Source organism: Balaenoptera acutorostrata, chromosome 7, assembly GCF_949987535.1.
Source record: "Balaenoptera acutorostrata chromosome 7, mBalAcu1.1, whole genome shotgun sequence".
NCBI classification, from domain to species: domain Eukaryota; kingdom Metazoa; phylum Chordata; class Mammalia; order Artiodactyla; family Balaenopteridae; genus Balaenoptera; species Balaenoptera acutorostrata.
This window is the reverse complement of record NC_080070.1, coordinates 92,486,009-92,513,740: the sequence shown is the minus strand read 5'-3', so window position 1 is coordinate 92,513,740 and position 27,732 is coordinate 92,486,009. Positions and strand designations below refer to the sequence as shown.

The 27,732-nt window shown below is 34.4% G+C and overlaps 1 protein-coding gene across 7 annotated transcripts in view; it reads right to left on the bottom strand.

Annotated features, from left to right (window-relative positions):
• The window catches only part of CACNA2D1 (calcium voltage-gated channel auxiliary subunit alpha2delta 1), a 501,522-nt gene that overhangs the window by 21,497 nt on the left and 452,293 nt on the right, over positions 1–27,732 (bottom strand). For 4 of the 7 annotated variants that reach the window (XM_057549676.1, XM_007178942.2, XM_007178944.2 and 1 more), the window contains 15 exons: positions 25,911–25,987; positions 24,605–24,625; positions 23,866–23,926; positions 16,214–16,311; positions 13,268–13,355; positions 12,103–12,165; positions 11,311–11,414; positions 10,315–10,401; positions 7,396–7,463; positions 6,964–7,002; positions 5,119–5,190; positions 3,790–3,942; positions 3,651–3,703; positions 1,966–2,021; positions 1,431–1,560 (listed from right to left, as the gene is read on the bottom strand). In XM_057549676.1, coding sequence (XP_057405659.1) covers positions 1,431–1,560; positions 1,966–2,021; positions 3,651–3,703; positions 3,790–3,942; positions 5,119–5,190; positions 6,964–7,002; positions 7,396–7,463; positions 10,315–10,401; positions 11,311–11,414; positions 12,103–12,165; positions 13,268–13,355; positions 16,214–16,311; positions 23,866–23,926; positions 24,605–24,625; positions 25,911–25,987 — 1,170 coding nt within the window. The remainder of the gene's footprint in view (positions 1–1,430; positions 1,561–1,965; positions 2,022–3,650; positions 3,704–3,789; positions 3,943–5,118; positions 5,191–6,963; positions 7,003–7,395; positions 7,464–10,314; positions 10,402–11,310; positions 11,415–12,102; positions 12,166–13,267; positions 13,356–16,213; positions 16,312–23,865; positions 23,927–24,604; positions 24,626–25,910; positions 25,988–27,732) is intronic. The other 3 variants (XM_007178943.2, XM_007178946.2, XM_007178947.2) reach the window with 1 other exon arrangement.

Genomic DNA, 27,732 nt, shown 5'->3' with positions numbered 1-27,732 from the left:
AATTGCCACCTGGGGCTGGTCACTACTGAATTGGGACAACACAGGTGTAGACAGAATTATGGGCTTTGAATTCCATGCAGTGTTTTTTTCCACATCTTAAGCTGCTTCTACCTTCCACAATAAAAAAGTAGATCTGTCATTAAAGAGTAATTTATTTTTCAAAGAAAGAATGGGATTTTTTTTTTTTAACCTATTGAAGTTGGGACACAGCATAAAGCAAATCAAATGTAAGCATGATTTAACTTAATATCTTCTTATATTGATCTTTACAGTTTAACTTAGTCATTTTTTAGAGTATATACTGCTATTACTGAACATCAATCAATCAATGAAAGCCCAAAGACTCTAAACTCTTTCTGATGTACCCATTAAACATGCCACAGTTCTGTTTCCTGAAGGTGATGTCCTGATATGCTAATCTCGAAACAAGACGGTCTGCTTTTTTCTGAGTACATGCCTTACTCCGCCCCTTTCCTCTTCCTCCTCCTAGGATATACAGGTTTAATAAAGTAAGTCATAAAATCATACTGACCATGTCTATTAAAAATTTGTGCTACTTTCAGTTAACCTCTTCCTGAAAATATATATATTTTTAACTGTTATAAACTTCTTTTCCAAATCGCCTAGCAACTAACTATTCCAGCCCTGTCACCTGCTCAGATTACCTCACCTGCTCATCTTTCCTCTTCTCTCTGTTAACATGTCTTCTAGAATAAGCTGTCCTCAGCTATGGAAAACAAAGTGTCCCAACTCTGTGCCTTTCTTCTCTGTTCTCAGGGATCCTGTGACATGGATTATCCCTTTCCTTTCAAAACTTCAAATATCTCCCACCTTGCCTTTCTCTCTCTCATTACAACAAAATTAAATCTCTCCATCTCTTCCAAAATTTTTTCAAGATGTTTTATGGGCGGTGATGACTAACATTAACCTTGATTTTAGGAAATGATATGTTCTCCTAGTTCTTTCAGTTTCAACTCAAAGATACATTCAATTCTAAGTTTAAGTGAAGACTACAAGTAAAACTTACTAGCCAAGAATATTTTTGTTAACCTGTTTAGTAAATATAATTAATTCTAATCTTATCAGAGAATATAATCTCTGAAACTATCTCTACATTAGAAAAATTTTAATATGGATTCTTCTAGACAAAATATAATACAATCAAATTCCTCTATGTTCTGCCTAAAAGTGGATATAATTTTTTTGATCACGTAATTTATTACAGTTGAAGGGATTACAATTTATCAGAGTTAGAATTAATTTTAAAAACCTTCAGAGAAACTGAAGAGCTCTGATATTTTCAACTTAAAGCAGTTATTCAGATCTCTCACACTCAAAAGACAATCTCTGTTATTTTCTGTGACGATTATAAAAGTGAATACAATTTCTTAGTCAAACAGGACTAGTCCAGAAATGAAGAAACAAATTACCTGGAACAGTTTCCACAGTCTAATACACCGCTGAATGATTTACTATCGTTATCGAAGAAATACTGGGTTTGTTCGGTAATGCAGCTCTGCTTTGACAGAGAGGCTGTGAAGTCGTCATCTTCCATCTCAACTGTGGGGAAAATAAAGACCATCACCATGAGGGGATACTTCAGTCCGTCTCTCAGAGTCTTCATTTCTCACAGAGCAAAACAAATGTATGAGGGCAGGCACCTCAGCTGGCTTGTTTACTCCGTGTGGCGTAGTGGCAGCCCTTAAAGATGCCCAATAACTATCAATAGAATAAATGAATTTGAATACATTTGAGTTTGAATACAGCTGCAAAACAGAGGCCAATATGACCTAGGAATGTTTCTAAGGCACTAGGAAAGTTCTGACAAAAAGATTTCAACCTACAAAAGTGTCAAATGGACGATCTCTCTCTCTCTCACACACACACGCACTTTCTGAGTTTTGAACTCGGAGCATCCAAAAAGAAAATGTTAATTATTATGACAGTATCTGAGCATTTACATACCTGCCTCAAGAAGTCGTGGAAAGGTCAAACTCAAGAGAAACTGCTGTAGAATAGACCTGAATTTTAAATATGAAAAAGTATTGATATTTTCCTTCATAAATTAACAAAGACCAGAGTATTTTTGCATGTACACAAACACGTTTCTTTTTCATCTTTTTGGAAAAAGTTGAGAATTTGCTAATAGAAAGTTGAGGAACATAAGTATTTTTTAAATTATGCAAGACATTGTCAATTCCCTTCTGTAAAAGAAGTCATGAAGTCAGATGTGTTCAGGACCCAGTGAGGGACACATACGTGTGAAGACACCTAATACAAAATCAGAGCGAGGAGAAGTGATAACTCTAAGAGGGAGAATGTCATTATTCTGGTGCGCAGTTTTCACACTCAAGATTTTCTCCTTATTTTAGTTATTAAAGCTCTGTGGTAGGAAAAAAAATCCCCAAAACAAAAATGACTTTGTACCATGGGTTTACGAACTATTTACTTTACACTATAGAATGTATTTGTAAATACATAATGTGGCATTCATGAAATACAATACACATATTATATATAGGGCATATGGCATGTTTCAGTTTTACAATAAATGACAATTGAGCCAAATATTAGTAAAAACTCATCTGGAACTGAGTTTAGTTAAAACAAAAGTTGGGTGGCGGGGAGGTTGAGGAGGGGGAAGGCTCTGGCCAGAAAATAGCATAAAGACAATCAAGTATTTCAGGATGACTATGAGCTTCAGAAAACCTATGTAAATTCATATACAAATGTCATTGTCAGAACAGAAAGCACCCTTTTTCACAATTTTTTTTAGAAAAAATTGGATTTTTAATCTAACATGTTTGCTATTTTAATAAAATGGCATAATCATTTAATTTTCACTGGGAAAGCCTCAACATCAAGTGAACGTTATAGATTAATCTACATGGAATAAAACTTAGACAATACAGTAGGGTAATGATACAAAAGAGAGAGAGAGGGAGGGAGGAAGGGAGAGAATGGACCCAGACACAACAGGAGGATTAGTTACTTGACTGATCAGACCCAAACAATGACAAATTTGATCTTCCAGACTTTCCACAGTGCCTCAATAAGCAGTTTAAATGTCTGCTTTTCATAGGTGGCAGGATATAGGTATGAGGGGAAGGAGGGAGGAAGGGTAGAACCAGTGAAAAGAAAGAATTAGATCCATTTCAGGAACATGATGCTTCTAAAATGATGCCAGCCTTTGTAAGAAAAGTGAAGAGGTAGAAAGATAAGTCATCATGTCATGAATTTGATGGCTGAAGACATTTAACTTGGATAATGAAGACATTTAACTTGGATAATGAAGGCAATAAATAGTAACTTTTTATAGATCAGTATGCCTAACATGTAAGGATTGAGTATAATATAAACAAAAAATACAAAGGAAAAGAGTTTCAACAGATCCATGGATAAAAGAAGCCCCTGACAAGGCCGAAGTGTGCATGAGCATAATACTGTTTTCATATAAAAAGCTGAATAACTGTAACGGTTTTACAGTGATCATTAAGAAAAAATACTTATGAATATTACCAATATGTGCTGTAGGAAATGAAAAAACTAGTTCCCATAATAATTATCTACATATCCATCTTTCCATCACATTCTTTACTATTTCACAACACTTTCCTCTCATTACCAATAAAACTACAATTTTGACTTACCAGGCAGCAGCAGTGGCCCACCAGCCAATGTGTAATATGTCTGCTATTGATGGCTGTAAGGTAGAATAAAAAAGTATTACATTAATCTACACTGAATGTCCCTCTGAGAGAGTGGAAGGGTGACTTGCACATTACTGACCACGGACGCTGAGCGATGCCCTGCTCCTTGTTTCGGTGCAGCTCCAGGCTCACACACGGACTGATAATCATAAGATTTATTATAAGCATAAACTGATATATTAACCAGGTGTCTCATCAAGCTTGGATCAATCTCTCCAAAAAATCTTCCAATCTGGTACAGAAAAAAATAAGAAAGTTTCAAATGTAAGCCAAATATTACCACCTGAACCAGTACAAACAAAAGAAATGATACAAAGAAACAGAACTAAAACTATTGAGGAGCTTGAAAACAAAAGCAAAAGTAATAAACCAGTATATGACACTCTGAAAGAACTCCAGTGAGAGAGATTAGGTATTCTCATTTCTGAATGGCTCCCCGTGCTACTTGGAAGGAACGGACAGTTTACTAAGCCTTAAGTCACAATCCAATAAGAGAAATGGTGAAACTAGAAAAAGAAACTTGTAGGGATTGTGCTGAACTGGGGTGAGTCCCATCTATAGGGAAAACCTCTAGCTCACCAATTCCAACCCATAAATATTGTCATTTAGGAAAACTGTCCAGTATTGAGAGATCTTTTTTGTTTGTTTTTTAAAGAAAAGCCAGATATACAGATTCAGGAATGAAATTAGTTTGCAATTAATTCTACTTTGTTTAAAATCCTGTGTAAAGCAAAGAGCCTAACTTGCCAATTTTCAAATTTCAGGTTAGAATTTTCATCTGTTTCAAACCAGCTATGTGTTAGGACTGACATTATCAACTGATTAATATGTGAACATTTTCTAAATTTCTGAGAGGTCAAAAATAAAAAGTTCATATCATGTTAAAATCCTTAGCTCTGGGCTTCCCTGGTAGCGCAGTGGTTGAGAATCTGCCTGCCAATGCAGGGGACATGGGTTCGAGCCCTGGTCTGGGAAGATCCCACATGCCGCGGAGCAACTAGGCCCGTGAGCCACAACTACTGAGCCTGCGCGTCTGGAGCCTGTGCTCTGCAACAAGAGAGGCCACGATAGTGAGAGGCCCCCGCACCACAATGGAGAGTGGCCCCCGCTTGCCACAACTAGAGAAAGCCCTCGCACAGAAACGAAGACCCAGCACAGCCAAAAATAATTAAATTAATTAATTAATTAAAAAAAAATCCTTAGCTCTATGTTTTAATGGTAACTGTACCAGAAAGTAAACTCAACTAACAAATATAAGGAAAACTAGTTTTAGGATGCATTTCTTAATAGTTTATATTACATTAAGCACTTCAATTATCAATTTTTATAGTGGTGTGAAGGAGTTTTGTAATGTTGATCAGGGAAACACACTTTGGAAACCCTACTCCTTGCCACTTTAGGTACATACCTGGTTAGTGTAATCATCATGATTTGCCATCAAAAGAAACCCACCGTCATCTAGAATCACACAATCCATTACCTAGCAAAACAAAAATAACAGTTAATACACTTTTTTAGGAAGGTTAGGTTACATAATCATTACTCCATTATATAGATGATTTTAACAATAAAAATAGGAGAAAAACTTAGATAACTGTATCTTCTCTTGAACATATATGCTCAGGAGATTCTGATGAAATAAATTAAGGGCATGCATATAGATTGCTATCAAACCATGAGGGCTTGAAATTCCACCACGATCCATCCAGTTAAAATTGTCAACTCAGGGATTTCCCTGGTGGTGCAGTGGTTAAGAATCACCCGCCATTGCAGGGGAAAATGGGTTTGAGCCCTGGTCCGGGAAGATCCCACATGCTGCGGAGCAACTAAGCCAGTGCACCACAACTACTGAGCCCACACGCCACAACTACTGAAGCCCATGCACCTAGAGCCCGTGCTCCGCAACAAGAGAAGCCACTGCACCACAATAAAGAGTCGCCCCCACTTGCTGCAACTAAAGAAAGCCCACACGCAACAACGAAGACCCAACACAGACCAAAAAAAAAAAAAAAAAGTCAACTCAGTCTGAATGAAAACATAAGAACAAATCAGAAATAATCTTTTTGTCACCCCACTGTCATCTAAATGAACCAGGAAATTGGATAAACCAAAACATTTAATAATGTATAATTATTATTTTAAACACATACTTAAGATTTTGACAAGAAAGACATTAAGAAAAATCCATTTGGGGCACTATTCATCACAGACTTAAAAATAAAAAGCAGCAGCATGAGGTTATTTATAACTATTTTATATTAAAAATATTTGATTGGATAATTTGAGATGTAAAAGCAGGAAGCAAGACAAAAAAAATGCCTCTGACAGAGGAAAAATAACCATATATCCTAAAGTATTCCCATCCAGTTTAAATTATGTTTAAATGCATGAATCAATTTAATTTTATTGTATAAAATCACAATTAAAAACATTGTTTTCAGATTTGGGGACGTAATGCATTCTATTTTTCTAATATGGAAGGAGCTTGCTAAAACCTTTGCTCTAAAAACAGCTAATACATAGTCTATGTAAAATGGATGTTACAAAAATAATTAAAATTACTGGCTTATGATTTCACAAGACTAGGAGTGATAAAACGATATGAAACCCCTGCTTCCTTTGGAAATATATAGACATACATAAGAGGACTGAAAGAAAATAGTGGAATTCATCATTCTTATTCATTATATGAATAATTTATCTAGTATCATTCTTACAGCATCTTCAGCTTGGAACAAAGCAACTTGACATTTGCTTTTTCAATTTCTCAAACAGAAATGGAAGTAATAGAAGACAATGTAAAATCCAATCCCGGCAAGTGAAACTATGTAATACCAAGGTTTAGTTAAAAAAACTTTCTCACCACTATAAACACAGTGTGAAAAATTCACATAAAGTGCAAAAGATGAGGGAAGATTGCACTGATAATCAATAAATATGCTTCAGTTAGAAACTCTGGTCAGAAACAAATTTGTATTTATATGTACAAAAGAATCTAACAATTGAGACTGAAGTGAATACAGTCTATATTGATATGGCTTTTTAATGAATATTTTAAAATGCTTCTAATGTTTAAGGTTAGGAATTAAAAGCATATAATTCAAATTCTTATCTATGAATTAGTTCACCATTCCATACAATATTTTTTTAGCATTTGACTAAACCTTCCCGCAACTTTCTTTATCATTAGAGTCTTAGAAAGAGTAACACAAAAAATTGTACTTAAAAATTCCATTTTAAAGAGTTTTCTTACATCACTGTTTCTTTTACAGTCACAAACTGGACCAGCACACTGAAAGACAGAAATACAGTTATCACCTCATATTATCTTTCTAACTGGATTTTAATTATATCATTTTAATTATTACCATATTGGAATTAGAAATTTTATAATAATTTAGTTAGTATAAAAGATTAAATGACAGTCTAGTCGATAGCTTTATCTTTACAAATTAGAAAATATCAGCCAAAGATATTTAAACTAGCATTTTAAATTATAATATTGAAATATTTTTCTTTTATTATTTATTAGTTGACTAAACAAAAAAATCTTTGAAAAAATGGGAATTCATAATTCTGCTTCAATGTAGTAGCAACGAAAATTTATTTTGTCTCTATATAAGACTTTATTTGCTTTCTAAGGTCAGTAAATGTAGCATAAGAATGTTTTAAAAAGTTATCTTACCGGATCCCTGATTGATGTTTTGGTGAAATTCTCTATCCAGGAATTTACATCAATTTTAATTCCAACAACTGAAACAATCATGTAAAGAAAAATTGACACATACATTTAAAAAATGTAGCTATAATTCTCATTTATCTTTCCTCTCACATTTAAAAATTCCTGAGCAGGCAAATGTAAGTTTCTTAAGATTAAAAAAAAATAAAAGTTTAATTGCAGATATACATTGAAAAGCTGATTCAAATTCATTTAAAAGGTGGCAAATTTAATTAGCTACAATATAATTTCTGGGGTATGATAATTTAAATAATTTATATTCAATTTAATGCTATTTTATAATGTTTATTACAGACATATATTTCTTGGGGTTTTCATTAAGAAGTAATGTTAATAGCTCTTAAACTGTTATATAAACTTCATTTATACACACATTTATTTACTATAACCTGGTCAATTAACTAATAAAGGAGGCTTAAAAAAATGAGTGTCAGGAATGGCTTTATAAATATGAGGTCATTCAAGTGGTGGGTTTTAAGAGGCTTCCCTAACCTGACCAGTGCATGCAGTAGGTGCTTAAGAAATGTTTGCTGAGAATATACAATGGAGAAAAGACAGCCTCTTCAATAAGTGGTGCTGGGAAAACTGGACAGCTACATGTAAAAGAATGAAATTAGAACACTCCCTAGAACCATACACAAAAATAAGCTCACAATGGATTAAAGAGCTAAATGTAACGCCAGGCACTATAAAACTCTTAGAGGAAAACATAGGCAGAACACTCCATGACATAAATCACAGCAAGATCCTTTTTGACCCACCTCTTAGAGAAAGGGAAATAAAAACAAAAATAAACAAATGGGACGTAATGAAACTTAAAAGCTTTTGCACAGCAAAGGAAAACATAAACAAGATGAAAACACAACCCTCAGAATGGGAGAAAATATTTGCAAACGAGGCAACTGACAAAGGATTAATCTCCAAAATATACAAGCAGCTCATGCAGCTCAATATCAAAAAAACAAACAACCCAATCCAAAAATGGGCAGAAGACCTAATGAGACATTTCTCCAAAGAAGATATACAGATTGCCAACAAACACATGAAAAAATGCTCAACTTCACTAATCATTAGAGAAATGCAAATCAAAACTACAATGAGGTATCACCTCACACTGGTCAGAATGGCCATCATCAAAAAATCTACAAACAAGAAATGCTGGAGGGGGTGTGGAGAAAAGGGAACACTCTTGCACTGTTGGTGGGAATGTAAATTGATACAGCCACTATGGAGAACAGTATGGAGGTTCCTTAAAACCTAAAAATAGAACTACCATATGACCCAGCAATCCCACTACTGGGCATATACCCTGAGAAAACCATAATTCAAAAAGAGTCATGTACCACAATGTTCACTGCAGCTCTATTTACAATAGCCAGGACATGGAAGCAACCTAAGTGTCCATGGACAGATGAATGGATGAAGAAGATGTGGCACATATATACAATGGAATATTACTCAGCCATAAAGAGAAATGAAATGGAGGTATTTGTAATGAGGTGGATGGAGTTAGAGTCTGTCATACAGAGTGAAGTAAGTCAGAAAGAGAAAAACAAATACCATATGCTAACACATATATATGGAATCTAAAAAAAAAAAAAAAAGGTTCTGAAGAACCTAGGGGCAGGACAGGAATAAAGATGCAGATGTAGAGATTAGACTTGAGGACATGGGGAGGGGGAAGGGTAAGCTGGGATGAAGTGAGACAGTGGCATGGACATATATACACTACCAAATGTAAAATAGATAGCTAGTGGGAAGCTGCCGCATAGCACAGGGAAATCAGCTTGGTGCTGTGTGACCACCTGGAGGGGTGGGAAAAGGAGGGTGGGAGGGAGATGCAAAAGGGAGGAGATATGGGGTTATATGTATATGTATAGCTGATTCACGTTGTTATACAGCAGAAACTAACACACCATTGTAAAGCAATTATACTCCAATAAAGATGTTAAAAAAAATAAAAATAAATTTAAAAAAAAGAAAGAAATGCTTGCTGAAGTGTGGATAAATGAGCGGATGAGTAGGTAGGTGAGTGGGTAGGTGGCACGTGAATGAGTGATTGAGAGAATAAGATTGAATGAGTAAATGAGCAATTGAGAGAATGGAGGAAGGAGTGAATGAGTTGCTGCGTGAATGTATGCAGTTCAACTGCTGGGGGGTGAAATTGCCCTCAAGAGCAGAAAGGAGTTTATCTACCTTCTCAATCTGGCCTAGTTTTTCTAAAATTCAAACAATACTGAATTATACATTTTTTTTTTTTAGCTTTTACTGCATCTGTTCATTACAGCCCACTTCTAATTCCCACTGATGCTCAGTTTTATGAACTTTTTCATTTGCTTGATTTCTTTTACCAAAAGACTCATTATTCTATGTTTTACTGTAAGGTTTTTTTTTTTTTTTAATAGATCCCTACCTAATTCTTTTTAACAGATACATAGTATAGATATGCCACAATTTATCTTTTTCCCCAATGATGGAAACTTAACTTTTCATGTTTAAATTATTACAAATATTCACATCCTTGCCCATATCTACTTTTGTATATTTGAAACGCTTTATAGGATAGACTTCTGAGTTGAATTGCTGGATCAATCCAGCATTTAGAATTTTGATATACAACACGAAACTGACTCCCTAAATTTATGTCAAGAGTGTATAAACATACACACTTCTTTGAAAACTCAACTCTTATTTTATCCCCAATCTCATAGGTAACTAATTGTGTTTCATTTTATTTTTCAAATTTGACTTTATATTGGTTGAAGCTTTCTGATAGCCTTCCTGATAAGCACTGCCAGTTGATAATATAAACAGTAGGTCATATTTAATTTTGGTTGTGTGTATGTGTACAATATATGTGCTTACCTGCAGGTTTAAGAAGTTTTCCTTGGATGTATATTTCTACAGCTTTGCTTACCATAATGCCTGATTCATAAGCACCAGGTCCGCTTTCTAAAAAAAAAAAAAAAAAAAAAAGGGAAAAATAGACCTATCTAGATAAATCAAATAATATTAAATTTATTTTAATAGGTACAGGTGGATACTGTTTTACTTAAATGTTCTAGCATAAAAATGTTATCAAGAAGTGGTCTCCTCTTCCCTTTTCTTCCTTTTTATAGCAGGTTAATTAGAGTGTCCAGGAATTGGTTTGCATTAATTGACTTTGGAATGAGAATTACTCAGCTTGGCTGTATCACTCTCACAATAAAGGATGCACACCAAATCCCTGCTTTATGACACTTAGTACAATATTGGGGAGGCTGCTGAAGTAAAGCAGAAAGATTGATCTTAGATTCACAAAACTGCTGTAAAACTGTAAAAGATACATATTCCTGGAAAAAACTGAAATTCTCTGAACTTCAGTTTCCCCATTTGTGAAAATGGTGATGGTAAAACCAACCCCCAGAAAGGCTGAAGGATTAAATTAGAAAGTTTTAGGGAAAGAACCCAATAAAGTATTTTAAAATATAGGCTATTATTAATTTTTATAAATGTTATGCAACTAATACTGATTAAAGAGCAAACTGATTAATTACATTTTTAAAATTCATTAAACATTCTTAAATATATTTGCAGTTTGTGAAACGAGGGATGATCTATATGTGTTTCAATGTATTATGCGTGGCTGTAGATATGCTGTCTTTACATTACTGGGTGGCTGATTTCTTGTAGATGCATTTTATTTCCTCAACTAAATGGATGCTCTGTCCTTCCAATGTCGTGTATATGGTATATGCTTAATGATCACTATTCTGAGCAAATAACATAAAATATATTGTTTGTGTGGGGGGAAGCAGGTAGTAGCAATAATTTATTTTAAAAAAAGGAATTGAGATGGCTGAATTCTAAAGCAATACTTACTGTTAAAGTATGGAGCAGTGAAAACATAGTTATCGTTATCGAGACTTCTTTTATAAAAGCTGTCCTCATATGTTTCTGGGTTTTCTTGCCAATTTTCTCCAGCCCTAAGGAGGAAATGGGTCATCATTTTTATTCTTTAATCTACTCGATAACTTACATTTCCCTTTGTGGACACCACTGAACTTTACAGATATGTCTGTATCTCAGGTACGTCTAAGGAAGTTAGTGGTAATTGATGGTGTAAATGACATTCACTACTAAGCAACAGATCTGCTTAGAATTAAACTAAGGAGCAGAAAAAGCTGACGTCTAGTTTTACTCTGCCATTTACTAGACAGGTAATTATAGACAAGTCAGTTAATAAGTCAATTAATATTAATAAGCCTATACAGCCCACTTTATGGACTCTTCTGAAGATAAACACAGATAAAATCCATAGAACGGTGAAAACAACGAAGTGCTATGCCAATATTGCCAGTTGACATATTCGTAATAACCATTATGTTCATTTAACCAGGTTAGCTTATGTCTATGAAGAGAGAAATCTCTTCGATAACCTCTTCAATGTTGTAATATATATGACAAGCAAAAACATCATTGAAGAATCATATAATAATAGCATTTTTGAAAGAAATGGAGTATTTTAATAATTAAGTACTTTAGGTAAATTCCAATTTAACTACGAATAATGATCAGTTTCTCTGAAGAATGGCTTCCTTATACAGTAAGGTACAGATCCTTGGAGAAGTCCTTTGTAACCCAGTAATTTTTACAGATGCTATTTGAACTTACTCTTTGGGATAAACTCTGGTAATCCCACCATCAGTCACAACAAACCGTGCTTTCACTCCCTTGCTGGAACAGAAGACAAAAGAAGGACATTTTCATTCAACTTATTCTTTGTAAGGTATTAGTTTAGGTGTTGGTGGTACAAAGTGAAACAGAATGAGTTCCTGAGATAAAGGAAGCCAAAGTAAATGTATCAATAGATGTAAACCATGTTTTAATAAAACATAGTTTTTAGATATTTCTTAAAATATCTAAGAAATAGTTAAAGGCAGGATGCTTAAGGAAGACATTTCATAAGAAATAATGAGATAGCTGCATCCTGAAGATGGAATGGGAGTTAACACAGATGACAGGAAGACATCACATGTAAAGAAAAGAGTACATGTAAGGGAAAGCTAGTGAAGAGTGGTAGTATTTGGTGTAATAAAAGCATAAGGCATGAGGTGAGAAACAACAGGAGGTAAAGTTGCAAGTATAAGCTTCTGAAGCATGGTCAGCTCATGAGTGATCGTGAAATCCACGCTGGAGAGGCTGCTTCACCTTCACCCTGAAGTTATTAGGGCTCCGTTTTAAAAGTGAGACTCTGGAAAGTATGAGTTACATGGAGAACAGCCTGGGGCCCGTGGGCAGAGGAATTGGAAGCCCTAAAGGCAGAGACATCAGCTGCTGTGATTTCTTAGAAATGGAAAACAATCAGAACCCTGAGTATGAAGAAGAGAGGAAAACATTTTTAGAAACAATATTTAGCACTTGCTGGTTGATTGGAAATGGGGCGGAGAAGAGACTGGAAAGGAGAACCATCGTGAGATTTCTCCATGTCTTGACTGGCTGTAGGGCAGGGCTATTAGAAAGCTAACTGAACATTCACTAGAAGCCCTAGTTTACCACCAACACTGAGACACATGCAAGCACACCTATTTAATTTGGTTATTCACACTGTAGTGTATACATGTGTAAAGCTGAGTAATGGTAGATGTTAGTCCTGACACACAACCACAACTGAAAATTCAAGTTGTCAACAACTGCAAAATGGTTTTCTTGAGAAACGGTTATTAAAGATAAATAATAAACTTTAAATTTATGAGACCTATTTTCCAAAAATTTCCCCAAGAGAAGCTAAACCGAAATACAGAATATATATCTTTTATTAATAAGAACAAACACTTACATGTTTTTCTGCTTACTCCAGTAATTTTGGACAAGTTCATTTGTAAAGCCTGCATCCAGCAAGACTCTATTAATCAAGTCCGTATTGCCTAACACGGAAGAAGGAGAGCCTCAATTACACCCACATAGTTTAATTAGGATAGTAATGAAACAAACATTTTCTATTTCCAGATGCAATTTAGAGTGGATAATATTTCTATGAATTTAAAAATGTAACCTTATTAATTTTCTACATTTTTTATATTGTTCCTCTTCCATTTTTCAGGATATGGACAAAATTAGAAGTGGAAAAACCAATTCTAAATGAGGCAAATTATTTTGTAAATGCTATCAAAAGGATAAGGATTCCAAAGTATCATAATTTCACAGACAATTTTATGCCTAAATATAAAACTATATAATACATATAGGGTTTTCTTTGTTTGTTTTTTTGTTTTCTGTTTTGGGGCCAAGGAACAGAATAACTTATCACAGACCAGCACTGCTCCAAGACCGGCTTTTGGAATCTGTTGGTACTGATGAAAGAGCACAGGCTTCAGGCTGTCACTTCTGGAGTAACTGAAGAGAGTATTAGCCCAGGTTTGAAGGTAATGGAGGGAAAAGATGACGAGGACCAAGGGTCAATGAATACACTCTCTTAAACAAAAAATGTTGCCTTCTTCCTTTTCTCTTGGCTCCTCTGCTCTAAGCCCATAAAGCTCTGAAATAACCTACACGTACCGACTGAAACTTCACACTTCTGATTTCATTTTATTCAGATACGGAATATATGGTCTTAATTAATATTGTATTACCCCAAGAGTTGGGGGTGGCATAGGCTAGAAAACATTTTAGTTCCTTTTAATTATTTTACCTCAATGTATCTTTCACTCAAGATTAAAGGATCAATTTAATCCATATTTTAGACTTCATTCTAGGAACTTTTATTACACTATTTTAGAAACAATCACTATAAAAAATAATCCCTTTGGAAAGTGAGTGATATATTTTAATTCTTAAATCCTTTTAATTCTTAAATCCTTTTAGGTAAAACGAAAGAGACCATTATTTTAATCTGTAATATAAATCAATGTTACAAGTAATTTCATAGTTTGATTCATATTTTCATTATGCTCTAAGCCTAAAATCAATCTTGAAATCTGTCTCCTGCAGCTGGTTACATGCAATAAATAGATTATTAGTATTAAGCTTTACCGTTTTATACATATACACTTTTCATTTTTACTTTAATTCAAAAATAAAGAAGAATATGAAGAAGACAACCACCCTACAGCATTCACATTTAGGTAGGTTAATAAATTAACTTAAACAATAGGTGAGAATTGTAATTTTACTGATGGATTAAGTACTTTTATAAAGCAAAGTTAAACTTGACTGTACCTCTTTTAAAAAAAACCATTTAGGTCAGTTACATTTCAGTCACTGAATCTACTTTTAGAGTTGGTTTTACAGAATATTGATAACATGAGGTAAAGTATGATTGAGAAAACTCTATAACACTGTCAGAGGAAAATAGAGATTATTTCATAGCTATTAACTCTTTTATAATAAAACATCTAGTAAGTTCTCAATTTTTTATATAATCATCTCAAACATTTCCCATAGAATTATAGGGGAGGCAGAAAAAAGTTAACTGAAATGAAGGAAGAGACTAAAGAACATAAATAACACTATGGATATTAGCGCTATTTTACTAAAAGTATTTTGTTTAAACATTTATACTTCTCTGAGACGAGACATCCAATTAAAGGAGTATTCAATAATCTTGTTATTTCAGTTCTCTTTTGGAAATAAATAATAACACTGTAAAGGTTCTGCGCAGAATGAGCTCACACTGAGCAGAAAGTTTTGAAATCACGCGTGTTCAGGCATGATCACTGCAGACTTCACCCACCCGTGACAGGTTTCCAGAGAGGCTCTTTCAAGCAACTGGCTAACTCGTCTTAGAGGTGCTCAGTAGTTATTTCTTAAGAGATAAATATAAGCTTGAGAGACAGCTTTAAGAAGGGATTTTCTTTTTTTATAACTGAGGAAATGCTTTATTTAACCCTTCCTGATAGCAGGAGAAATAACTTTTAAGAAGAAAAGAAAAAGAGAGAAGAAGGACGAGGGAGAGGAGAAGGGAGAAGATGGAAGAAGGAGAAAGAGAACAAACAAGTCATTTATGTGTACTTTTATCTTCAAGTTATATTTACTAAGGTAATTTTGGCCAGGCAGTTAGTTTTTCTCTCTTATTTCCTAAGTATACTGCCTTTTCTCCTGATAGTACTTTTTAATACATAGGGTAATTTTAGGAAGAAAAAACAGTTAAGATTTTTAAATGTTTTAAGAGCCCAGAATCCATAGATCTCTATGAGGTTTCAGAGTATAAATGATGCAAATTTCTCTGAAAGACAAATAAAATTGTTAAAAACTAACTACTAAAATGTATCCATTCTAACTTGATTTACTTCATAAAATGGGAAATTATCGATGCATATTTTTTAAGATTAAAGTTAACTGTGATCAAGATAAAACCCCATTGTTATGTCTCTATTTGTTGTTTTTATGCTATCCATGTTAAAACTCATTATATAAATTGGAGGATATAAATAACTTGATTAAAATGTGTTTTCCTCTGCATAGAGGAAAGAACAATGCAATAAAGAATCTTCAAAAGATCATTCCAAATTAAATTTCCCAAATTTGAGAGGGACAAGGTAAGCATATACTATTTACATCTAACCATTTGCAAGTATTGAATACCTGGCTTTGAACACTGGATTTTACTTAATAACAGAATGAAATTTCTGTAATATATAAAAAAAATAAGGGTCAAATTGTTACCATTAAAACTTCAAAAAGTAAATAAACAAACCAGCATACCAACAAACTAAACTGAATCACGATTTGACTACTTTGGATATAACCACAGTGAAGCAATTATTGCAAATTAATGCATACTTACATGATGGGTGGTTCGGAGTTTTTCTATCGATAAGCTCATTAAAATTTAAAAGAAATTCGGTGTTATTATCTGATATTTTAAGATCATTGCAGTAATCTCTGAAAAAAATATTTTAGGATATTAGGCGTTAAAATCACAACTTTACAAAAATGTACACAGTAAGCACAGGTAGTGAAAACACTTAATTTTTAAACTTTTTACTAGCTGCGTGACTTTGCAAGCTGTTGAATTCTGGTTATCTCCATTTCCTCATCCCTATAATGGAATAACACTTTAACATCAAGTGGTCAGGATTATATATTATATATTAATATACATTAACCATTTGAACTCTGGAGAGAAGGTGCCCAATAAGTGTTGGCTTCTGTTACTCCTACTGTACTATTGTCATTTTATGCTGTAGGTTAGCAATTTACATATAGAAATTAAGACTGAGAAATTTAAAGATATCTACTTATCAAATATCTACAATAAACCCATTATGTTAACTTTTTTTGAGAAATTACTATTTTAAAAAAATCGAGTAAAATAAAGTGGCATTGATTTAGCTATTTGCACATATCTGTAATTACTGACTTAAGAGAAGGCAATAATGTCTCTGCATTCAGCTGACTGCAAGATTGTTTTGGCACATGAAAAAAGTAAGTGCTCACGCAGATCATCAGTTGGAAAGGAGAATTATTTTAATAATCTTTTCAGATAATTGTGGGTGTTCTTTTTTCTTGAGTAACACACTAAAACTTGATTATTTGCAATTTCTTGATTCGTAATTTGTGATATGGAATCTGAAACAATACCAATGAACATTTTGTACTCTGTTATATTAAAATTCAATGCACCATCTTACATTTTGAATGAATCTTTTACCCATCATGATTTTTATCACATCATAAATTGGTTATTTGGAAGATATGAATAATGCAGATGTTCCAAACGGTAACATATTTTATTATACAATAATGAAAATTCACATTCATTAATAACATCACTGATCTCACCAGATAAGTCTGTAACTATTGGGAAGCTGTCATGCTTACAGTAATGAATATGTAACTTTCCTAAAATTCTAATTTTTGTTTGAAGTTCAGGTTTTGTCATTGGGAACAAATACTTTCCGTTGTTTTCTTCAAAGTAAAAGGCTCACTTAATTGATTTTTGAGAAAATGTCTGCCAAATACCCAAGTCTGAATAACCACAGTTTCTCTGTCATTCATTCTTTCTAGTAAAGCGATATCTCATGGAAAAAAAGCAAGAAGCTCCTATTTTAGCTCTCAATTCACACAATTTTTGGAGATAGGCAAGTTACTCTGGTATGCAGTAAAACTTCCTTTTTTTTTTTTTTTTTACACAGAGTATTAAAAGACATATACTCATGGGTAAACCTCAATAAAATTAATAATTCTTACTGCTTTAATCAAGGATATTTTAAAGTGACACTGGCTTTTTCCCCAATGGGGGTGCCTGGCAATGAAGATTACAGTGGCTACCAGTAGTCTTTAGTACCATTGTCTTGATTCCTGATAAGGTATCAGCTCACCATTGCTTTTGTACTGTCACTGCAAATGTCAGTATGATGAAAAACACAAATGCCATTTAACATTGTTAGGAAAATAGCTTTGTCCTTGCAGATTCTCTGAAAGAGACTTTGGAACCCACAGGGTTCTATACTTTGAGAACTGCTGTCCTAAGTGTTTTGGAAATTAAGAATAAATGTAAGGCAACATAAATATTATAAGAAGATTGCAATTATAATAACTAGGTTAATACAACTAACAGACTGGATAATCAAATATTCAAGACAAAAATGCAATCAAAAAGTAAATATTTTCAGATGCAAGGCCATTATCTAAATACAAAGCCGCAGAGAGGAATAGAATGTCAGAACTTCCAAAACAAGACTTCTCGGTTCATGGAAAATTTTTGTTTAGAGACAAGGTTTAAAAAGTTTTCATAATACCCATTAAATTATTGACAGAGCTAAAGCTGCCTTCTTCCCACAATGCTATGCTTTTTTGGAAACAACACTAGCCTGGAAGTCAAAAGGCCAATACACTGAACTAGGATCGCACAGAATTAGAAGCTGATGGGAAGGTTTTAAAAGGATTAAATAGAATGTTTTAGAAGGACTAAATGAAATAATTATTAATAAAATCATTAATAAAACATGGAATTTAAAAATTCCATGTTATCTAGAAGGCATTTCTAAAATTATCTTTTAATCATTTAATCCTAAAAATAACTTTATCAGAAGGTAATTTAATATTTCAATAGTGAGGAAACTGAGATTCAAAGATGTAAAAAGATTTACCCAAAGGCACCTAACTAGCAAATGGTCAAGCCCTGAGGGGAAGCCAAGTCTTCAGATCCCTAATTAGTGTTTTAACATAACCTACACTGTGCTTTGAACTTTCACTCTGTGAGCTTTTATAGTCACAAAGCTTCAGGCCAAAAGCAGCTTTGACCTCTACCAATAGAAGGCTGTCAGTGTTGTGAGCAGTTAGTTTAGACAATGTCATCATGTTTTGTTTTGTTTTTGTTTTGATCCTTGCTGGCTCGGTTGTGCCCAACTTTGAAGGAGTCTAAAGATATTATTGACCTTTTGATGTATCATAATGGCAAAAGCAGTGAAAGTGCTGAAACTACCGTTAAGGAGAGTTGTTGAATTAGGATGTGAGCAGAAATGAAGGAATTTAAACAACTGCGACGTAAGAAAACACAACGCAGAATGTTGTGTCAGGGTAATGAGTTCTCCTGTAATAAGAATGAGCCGGGACAACAGAAAGTTACCCACCAGGCAGACCAGGGTGCCTGTGCACTAGGTAGTAAGTGGCAAGAGCCTGACTGAAATATTTGGGATGCGAATGTACGTCTAGACAGACAGAATCAACATCGGTTGCCTGTTAGCCTAATGATTGTTCAGCATAGGCCTGGGAGCTTGACAACTGGAGATAATCAGCATTTCTTAAGATCTCTCCCAAAGGAACCACCCCAGCAAAGTGCATGACAGGCAATAACTGTGGTTAGCACAACTGCTGAGTTCCCTCAGGACGTGTGGGATAGACTTTGCTGATAAACTTTCTATGAGGCACTGTTTTTCTAAAAGAGATCAATTTTACACATATTGAGCATTACTTTTCCGAGGAATTTTTTTTTCCCCCCCTAAAAAAGATTAAAGTAGCAAGGTGGAGAAACCTCTGGATGGCTTTAAAGGAACAAATTCAATTTCGATTTGCTGAAAATACCTTCAGGGCCTCAAAGCTATATAATCTTTTTTGGTCACTTTGTGTTTCTGACCAAAATGGGATTTGTAACTTAAATGGCTGTAAACTAAAAGATGTTTGGTATTAGAAATTTGGCAAATTATTTATTTCTAGAATACTGAAAGTCAGTTTGTTCTCATTCTATTCCACGAACTTACATAGGTCATACATCTCAAATTAGCATTGAATTACTGGTGATCACATACTTTTCTTTTTTATTCTAACTTGTCTTTGAAGTGCTTTCTCATTTCTGATTATCCAAGAAAGATAGAAAAATTAATCCATGTTGTAGACTTTCATCCCTATGACTGTAATTCTCTTAAAGATAGGAATAATGCTCCACACATTTGTATTCTCCATGCTTTCCTTTCCAGTGGTTTTCAAAATTTAAGGAAATTGCAAAACCCGAGTACTAATTAGGATCAAAGAGTTTAATTATTCAAGAATTAACAAAAATGGTTCTACCTTTAAAATTCATGAGCTTTCTTCAAATTATTTTAAAATAACTGCTTTTTAACATCCTTTATTATTATTATTATTATTATTATTATTAGCCACACCACATGCCTTGCAGGATCTTAGTTCCCCAACCAGGGATTGAACCCGGGCCCATGGTAGTGTGCCAAGTCCTAACCACTGGACCACCAGGAAATTCCCATAACATCCTTTATTAAATAATTATCCCTCCTCCTCTGACCTCTTACTATAACCATCAATAATAATAACTAATATTTATTTAGAGCTCATGTCATATCAAGAGCTATGCTAAATATTCTGCATGCAATATTATTTCACTTAAAGCTTATAAAAACTGTACGAGGTAGGTATTATTGTTAGCACCATTTTGCAAGTAAAGTAACTAAGATGCAGAGAATCTGAGTAACACAGCTATGACCATGAAAATCTGGCAAACAGATCCTGAAAGTCTTTCTCTAGAGTTTGCTTCACTGTTTCCCATTAATAACAGTGACAAAAACATATGCCGGCTGTTCTATACTACATAAATGTCTCCCTTTTCTCACCAATTTTTTCTTTATCCCAATTTTCTATCAGTTTACTTTCCACAAATCTTTGAACACACATCCAATGCTCACGTTTCCAGGAAACGTTCCCTACAAAAATATTTTACTCAGCTGTACTGGACATTCTTTTGAGATTCCCTAACTAAGTATTTGCATATTCAGTGTAGATATTTATACCTTAGAGTAGCAAGGAAACGGATTCAAATCCTGTATTATTTAACATCTCTAAAACTGTTTCCGAATCTGTGAAATAGGATAATATATAACACTAATTTATTACAGAGCTCTTTTGAGGGGTAAATATAATCAAATCATACATGTAAATCATACATGTAAAAGGCTTAACACATGTTAACTGGGGTGAACACTCATTGTTTCTCCCACAAGCTACAACATTTCTTCCCTTCTCTGCTATTTGCTCCTTTCCCGAACACACAGGTGAATTCCAGTCTTCCAGCCAGTCATATTGATATTGAACGTGACAGGCCACAGAAACGATCCATATGCTAACGCTTGCTGAACTATAACAAAACCCATTGTCTGTGAAATGGGAATTGAGATTGAGAGATATATTTATCTTCTCTGGGAATTCCTGGACGTGTACCATGCTCGGAGGGAGGGTCTCATCAACACAGGGCACCCAGTATCTCAACCTCTTCTCACCCCTGTGCTATATTAATATTCTGCTTCCCAGCTAAAACTAGTTTTAGCAGTGGCCCAAAGTTACTTGTATCAAAAAATTGCTAGTAAGATTGCAGGTATTATAATTAATAATATGATTTTTAAAATACTTTTCATACATTTATAGATTCTCCAGTCGTCAACTATTTATGAGGCCCCCACTGTGTGCCAGTCAGTGGATTTGATATTGAGTATTGAATGGTAAGTCAAATAGATGCCATCATGTCTCTCTGTTGGGGAAAATAAAATGAAATGTGGCCAGTACTCTGGTACGGGAAATACAGGATTCTATGAAGCAGTCAGCAAGGATGTCTAACCCAGTGATGATGGGAAAGAAATTCCCAGATCAAGGAGCTTTGAAGTTGGAGTTTGGAAAGGACTGGAGGTGTGTATGTTCAATCCAAAATAGAAAAGAAAATTAGTGGATGAAAAGCAGTAAGGAGGAGAAAACAATGCATTTTAGGAAATAAGAAAAGTTCAGTGTGGCTAGACTTTAAAGCAGAGGTTGGCAGACTGTTTCTTAAAGGGCAAGAGGGTAAATGATTCAGGCTCTATGGGCTAAAAGGTCTAGGCCACAACCCCTCGGCTCTGCTTTTGTAGTGAAAGCAGCCACAGGCAATACATCAACAAATGCCTGTGGCTGAGTTCTAATAAAACTTTACGTATAAAGTTTTATACGTAAAACTGCAGGCTGTAGTTTGTCGGCCCCTGATTTAGAGTTTAGGGGACCACACGGGTAAACTGGGACCTAGTGACAGAACATGTGAAAGCTATCCTATACAGTATCGATTATCATGAGGATAATACTAAGCCACTGGTTAGTATTTAACAGATGAGAAACGTAATGTTATTGAAAGTTTAGAAACTCCCTCTGCTTACAGAAAGGAGACAGAAATTGGAAGTAAGGGAGAAATGCTGCAGGCAGGGAGATCAATTAGGAGGCAGCCTTAGTAGTTTAAGTGAGGAAGGCACTAGCCTGAACTAGAACAAAGGCAGCAGACTTTGACAGACATACTTGATACTCATAAGATAAACTCTATGTGGCAAGACTTGTTGATCGACCAGAAGTTACATATAAAGGAAAGGGAGCAAAGACATCTGTCAGGTTTCAAGACTGGGTATTTGGGGAGGACAGTATTTTTGTCACTGAGGCAACACAGAAAGAAGAGTTTTCCAAAGAGGACAAATGTTCAGGAGACCATGAATCTGAAGCACCTTGAAGACAGATTCCTATTAGGCTCCATAAACATGAAGTCTCATATTAAAATATGTAGGGTAGGCATAAAGTCTGGAAATAGATAGATTGTTTGATCTTATATTATAATGTAAGGTCAATAAACCACATAGTATGTCTAGTTTGTTTCTAGATGTTATCAACATCCTGCAGATTTGGGAGCCATCACCCCGAACTGTAGACACGGAATAGTGGGCGTCTGTGGTATGTCTGTAGACTCAAAATAGGAAGATAAGAGAGCCCAGGCCAGCAGCTTCATATGAGTGATGTGCACAAGAAGGGAAGCTCATGAAAGAGACTGAATATGCAGCCAGGGAGGGAGGAAGAAAACCAGAGAAGCATGTCATTAAGCAAGAGGAGGCAGAACGTCAAAGGGTGGGATCAGCGGTGTCCAAGACTGAAGGCAATTCAAGCAGGAAAACTGCTAGAGGGCAGAGTCACTCACAAAGCCAGAAATATGCTTTGTTAACAGAGACTTCTCAAAAAGTTATATATATTCCTTGCTTTCAATAAGAACCAAAAATTCAGATAGTCTTATGCAGAAATAAAAAGAAAGAATAACTGAGACCAATTTTTAGGAGCCTTCTTAGAGCAATTTCTTTAAGAAGGAAAAATTGTGAGAATTGGATACTACAAGCTTCTGAATCTATTTTATTCAGTAGCCTAGGGTAATAGGAATTCTGTTGATTTGTATTATTACATGTGTCTGATGGAGAGTGGGAGTCAAAAACTAAGGAAAGAAATAGAAATAAAGAATAATCTTAGATTCTTGAATGGAGTTTCAAATAATTATAAGAAAATAGAGGTAGAGATGAAGATGTATATTAGAGCTAGGGAAGGGGGATTATAAGCGAGAGAAGTAAAATTGGTTAGGAGGAAAAAGAATGCTAATCTTAAAAATTATGTGAGAAAATCTCACTATATAAAAATATATCTTCCCAAAAACTTGTGTTAAAAAAATCAATGATGTTAAGTCATTCTATGAGGCATACACATTCTTGTGTATATATATACATATATGTATATATCTGTACATATCTATGCATATCTATCTCAGTGTGTGTGTGTGTGTGTGTGTGTGTGTGTGTGTGTGTGTAGAGAGAGAGAGAGAAAGTGAGTGAGAGTTTGTATGTGTATACATAGTCAAAAATGCAAATTCACAACTCTTCGTTTTTGTTGGATACACTGTTGGTTCCAACAAAAACAAAACCTCCATCTGTCCTATTCAACGCTGTATCCCCAAGTCAGCATATTCTTTAGCACACAGCAGCTGCTAAGTACCTGAATGAGTAAATGAATGAAAGAACAGCATTCTCTTTCAGTTTTAAAGTTATTGTTTCCTTTGGTTCCATAATTTGGCATGGCATAATCCAGAGCAGTCTTGACCCCAGCTCAGACCTGTTCTTGAAGGCCTACATATCCACAATGACCTATAAAAAAGAAAACAAAACCTACCTTGGTGCTATGAATGTATAGCCAGATTCTTCAAAATTATCCGGCTTCAGTGTTTCTGAATCTGCAAAGATAATGTTATAGGGTTAGACAAACAATGCGGAATATGCACCCTGAGATTTGATGTCAATAGGAAGGCATTCGAAAAATAACCTTACACGGAAAAATAAAAGTAGACTATTTCCATCCTAAACTGAAACACATGAATGAATATAAAGATCCCCAATACTTTACAGTAATAAAATCAATTTTAATTTCATAACATGGATTACAACAGTTATATCAAAGACAATGTTAGGTCTATAATTTTCCCATTTACTAACTAACCCTACTATAACTAAGATATCCTTTAAAAAGTGACTTTTGTCAATGTTACACCAGAGGTATTTATTTAAAATGCCAAATATTATACCAATATTATGATAAAGAAAATGCTTTTAATAAACCCATTAATGTCTTTAGTGAATTAATAGCATTCTTCATATTAGTATGAATTAGTAAGTGGAAGGATAAAAACACACAAGTATTTAAGTTTAAGGAAAAAACCAGAAAGTGAAATAGGTTACATATATAAACACAAGCATATTCTTTCCCCCTTTTTTGCCGCTAAGGTCTGAGTGATCATGGAGGAAAATCTAGCAAATGAGAAGCACAGAGGATAGTATCCAATAGGAATGGAAATATCAGTGGAAATGTCAAGTGTACTAAACAAAAAGAAATTGAGCAACAAGAAAATACTTGCCCTTCATTCTGCCCTTTTTTGCTGTGAAAATCCATCAGAAAGAGAAAGCAGGGAAACAAAAAAAAAAAGAGGGTAAAAGCAAAGGGGGGTCACAAACAATATTTTATTCAATGACTTTCTTGAATAAAAATATTGTGCATAGATCAAAGGTTTATTTATGTACAGCTGTAGTCTGGAAGAAAAGACACATATTTTTGAAGACTGGAAAATATGTCCTGTCAATTACTACTAGAGCACCCTCTCTGTACTGTGGTTATTTCAAGGGTCTGTTTTGCAAAGTGGCTAACGCAAGTGCAATACCAATGATGCTAGCCTATAAACAGAAGCATTTACCCATCATCAAAGACCCACTAGGCACCCCCTCATTTATCAAGTGAAGAACTAGCTCATGCAAAGTTGGTGGTTGTTAAAAGACCATCATATCTATCTATCAAGTGAAAGCGGAAATATAAAGGTCTAAATTACCACAATGCACAATGAGAACCAGGACTGCGGAGAGCAAAAAAGAACTGACAGAGAAAGGAAAGAAACTGTAGTTCATGTACAATCAGAGGTAAAAGGTATATTCATATATATATGCATATATATATTTTACTTTATCGTAACAGACAAAATTTAGGCGGTTAGGAATAATTGAGTGATATGCAAAGGATATGATGGTCATTTTACTTTACTAAAGCTAGTCACCCAAAACAAAATAAAGATTAATAATGACTTGAAATATGCACTAGTGTTAATAATTACTCCACATTCCAAATGACGCTTAAAAAAAAAAACCAAACTGATCCATTTGAGTTACTGAAGACATTAATTTGGATAATTAGAAGAAAGTTAATTGCCAAACCAAAGCCAAAGACCAGTGCAATTTAATTTATTCCAACAAAGTCGACGATGTCGAGCATAATATCATTCTTGCCAAATGCAAAAAAAAAAGAAAAGAAAAACTTTACTACTACCAGCAGAGTGCCGTGAGTAGAGACTCTGTGAAACATTTTGTGCCAGCTAGCAGACCCTTAAAACAATAGCAACAGAGGACACAGCACTGCAATGATTCTATGAGCACAAAGCAAGGCAGGGGAGGGTGGCAGGGACTGCCAGTGAGACTGGAGTACCTGCTCATATTCTATCCATGTAGAATACTTCTTGTTCCTTGCATGTTTGGAATGGGTTAGAATCATTGCTGTTGATTTGGTAATAACACCCACTAAAATGTATAAGCCTTGGGTATTCCAAAGTCTAGACGTATTTAAACCTCTGGTACTAGGAGATAACAAACAGACCCTGAAGTCACTTTCACAGTACTTACATCTGGCCTGAGTTATTGTCTCTTCTATTTTGGCTTTTATATAGTAAAAACTGTAGGTTGGTAATACCAAGGCCAAACTGCAATAGAAACAAGAGAAGCATAAACACAAACAAACAAACAAAAATGAAACATAACTTAAAAAAAAAAGACACATCAAGTTCATGGAAAATCCAAAGATCTTCCTCATGGGAAGGAAAAGACATATTACTTTGACAGGAAAATGCTTTCAGCAAATAGGGTACTTAATTTGGTCTTGCCATCCAGTTCTCTAAATTGTAGAGAATCAGAAGAGACACATGGAAAATAAGCTACAAAATGCGCCCATAAATCAGCTGAAGAAGAAATGTCATGGATACTGTATTTCCAGAAAACTATATTAAAATACTTTGTGGACAAAAATAGAAGAATACTAGGGCTACGTTTAAGCAAAGTAATTATATCATGCCAATTGGCTATCTCCTCCCTAATGAATTATACATAATGCTACAGTGCTTGCTAGCAAATGTACACTACTAAAAATTACAAATGAAAGAAGTATTATTATCATTACTAATTACACAATGCATAAAATCATCTGAAATAGGCTGTTTTGAGGGGTTAAATACCTAATATTGTACAACTCTTTTCTAGGCAATTTCCCCCATGTCTTTTGGAAGGGAAATTCAGATTCCTTTATAGCACTTGCTCATCCAATTGGTTCTTACCCAACAGTGTAACTGTATTTATTTCAAGTTAATTAACTGTGGATATCCCATATCATTTGGTAGATTGCTGTTAGGTACAATAGGAAAAACATCTTGACTTTAATAGTTTACAAGAGCCATGGGCTACTCTAGTCCCATGGTACATGTACACACTGGAGGAAAGCTCCAGTGCAACTCTTAAGCCAAATTCTGAACATTTTAGACGCAAGGACTGTCAAACAAGCCTATCATCCAACCCTGTCTTAATATGAGTGTACAAACTAAAAAGCTGACAGGCAGGTAACCGCACTCATTTTGAAGCTGACAATTAATAAAACACACAAAATGTTGGAATTGTTAAAAGATATCAGAATATTATGCACTTTCCCGTAACAATGGCATGTGTGTAATTCTTCTACTCTCACAATGGCTGATACACATGTGCAGAACATAACTAATTATTCCATATCCATACTTACAGTTGCAAATGGCCTCTGCTATCCTTTGAATACAGAAGGAAACTAACAAACTAATGCCAAAAATGAGGTTATCTCTTAAGATTCCCAATGCAACTATTATTAAAAAATGACGCTTGATTAATGTGACCAATTGAGTTATTCAGCATTCATGTTTACAATTTAACCCCAAATTTAGCAATGAACAGAAAAATGTGTGCATTTCTAGGCTTCTGAGTATTTCTAGGCATTTGCAGAAGATCTTCTTTTAAATCACTCAAGCCTCATGTTTCCCAGGCTTTGGGGATGGATGTCCAAAGTGTAATGCTGTTATACATTTTTTTATGAGCAATATAGAACAGGACAAAATATAAAATTCCAGGTTTTTCTTCTTAAGAATATATGCTAAAAATTCACTCTATGAAGAGGAAAAATGCAAGGGCTTATTTGCTACAATTTAATTATGCAGTCAAGATAGCAAAATAAGTGGATGCTTGTTACCTCCAATTCCCAAATCTTTCTCCATCATTAAGTAATTCATATACTTTCCTTATGGGAAAAGGTCAGAGAAATAAAATGTTATGTAGATTTAATGAAAATCTCCACATTCATTTTAAAGGTAACTTCCTTTAAAGGGAGGCAGAGATTAAAATTAAAATAAGCAGTGCAATTAGTCTGAAAGCA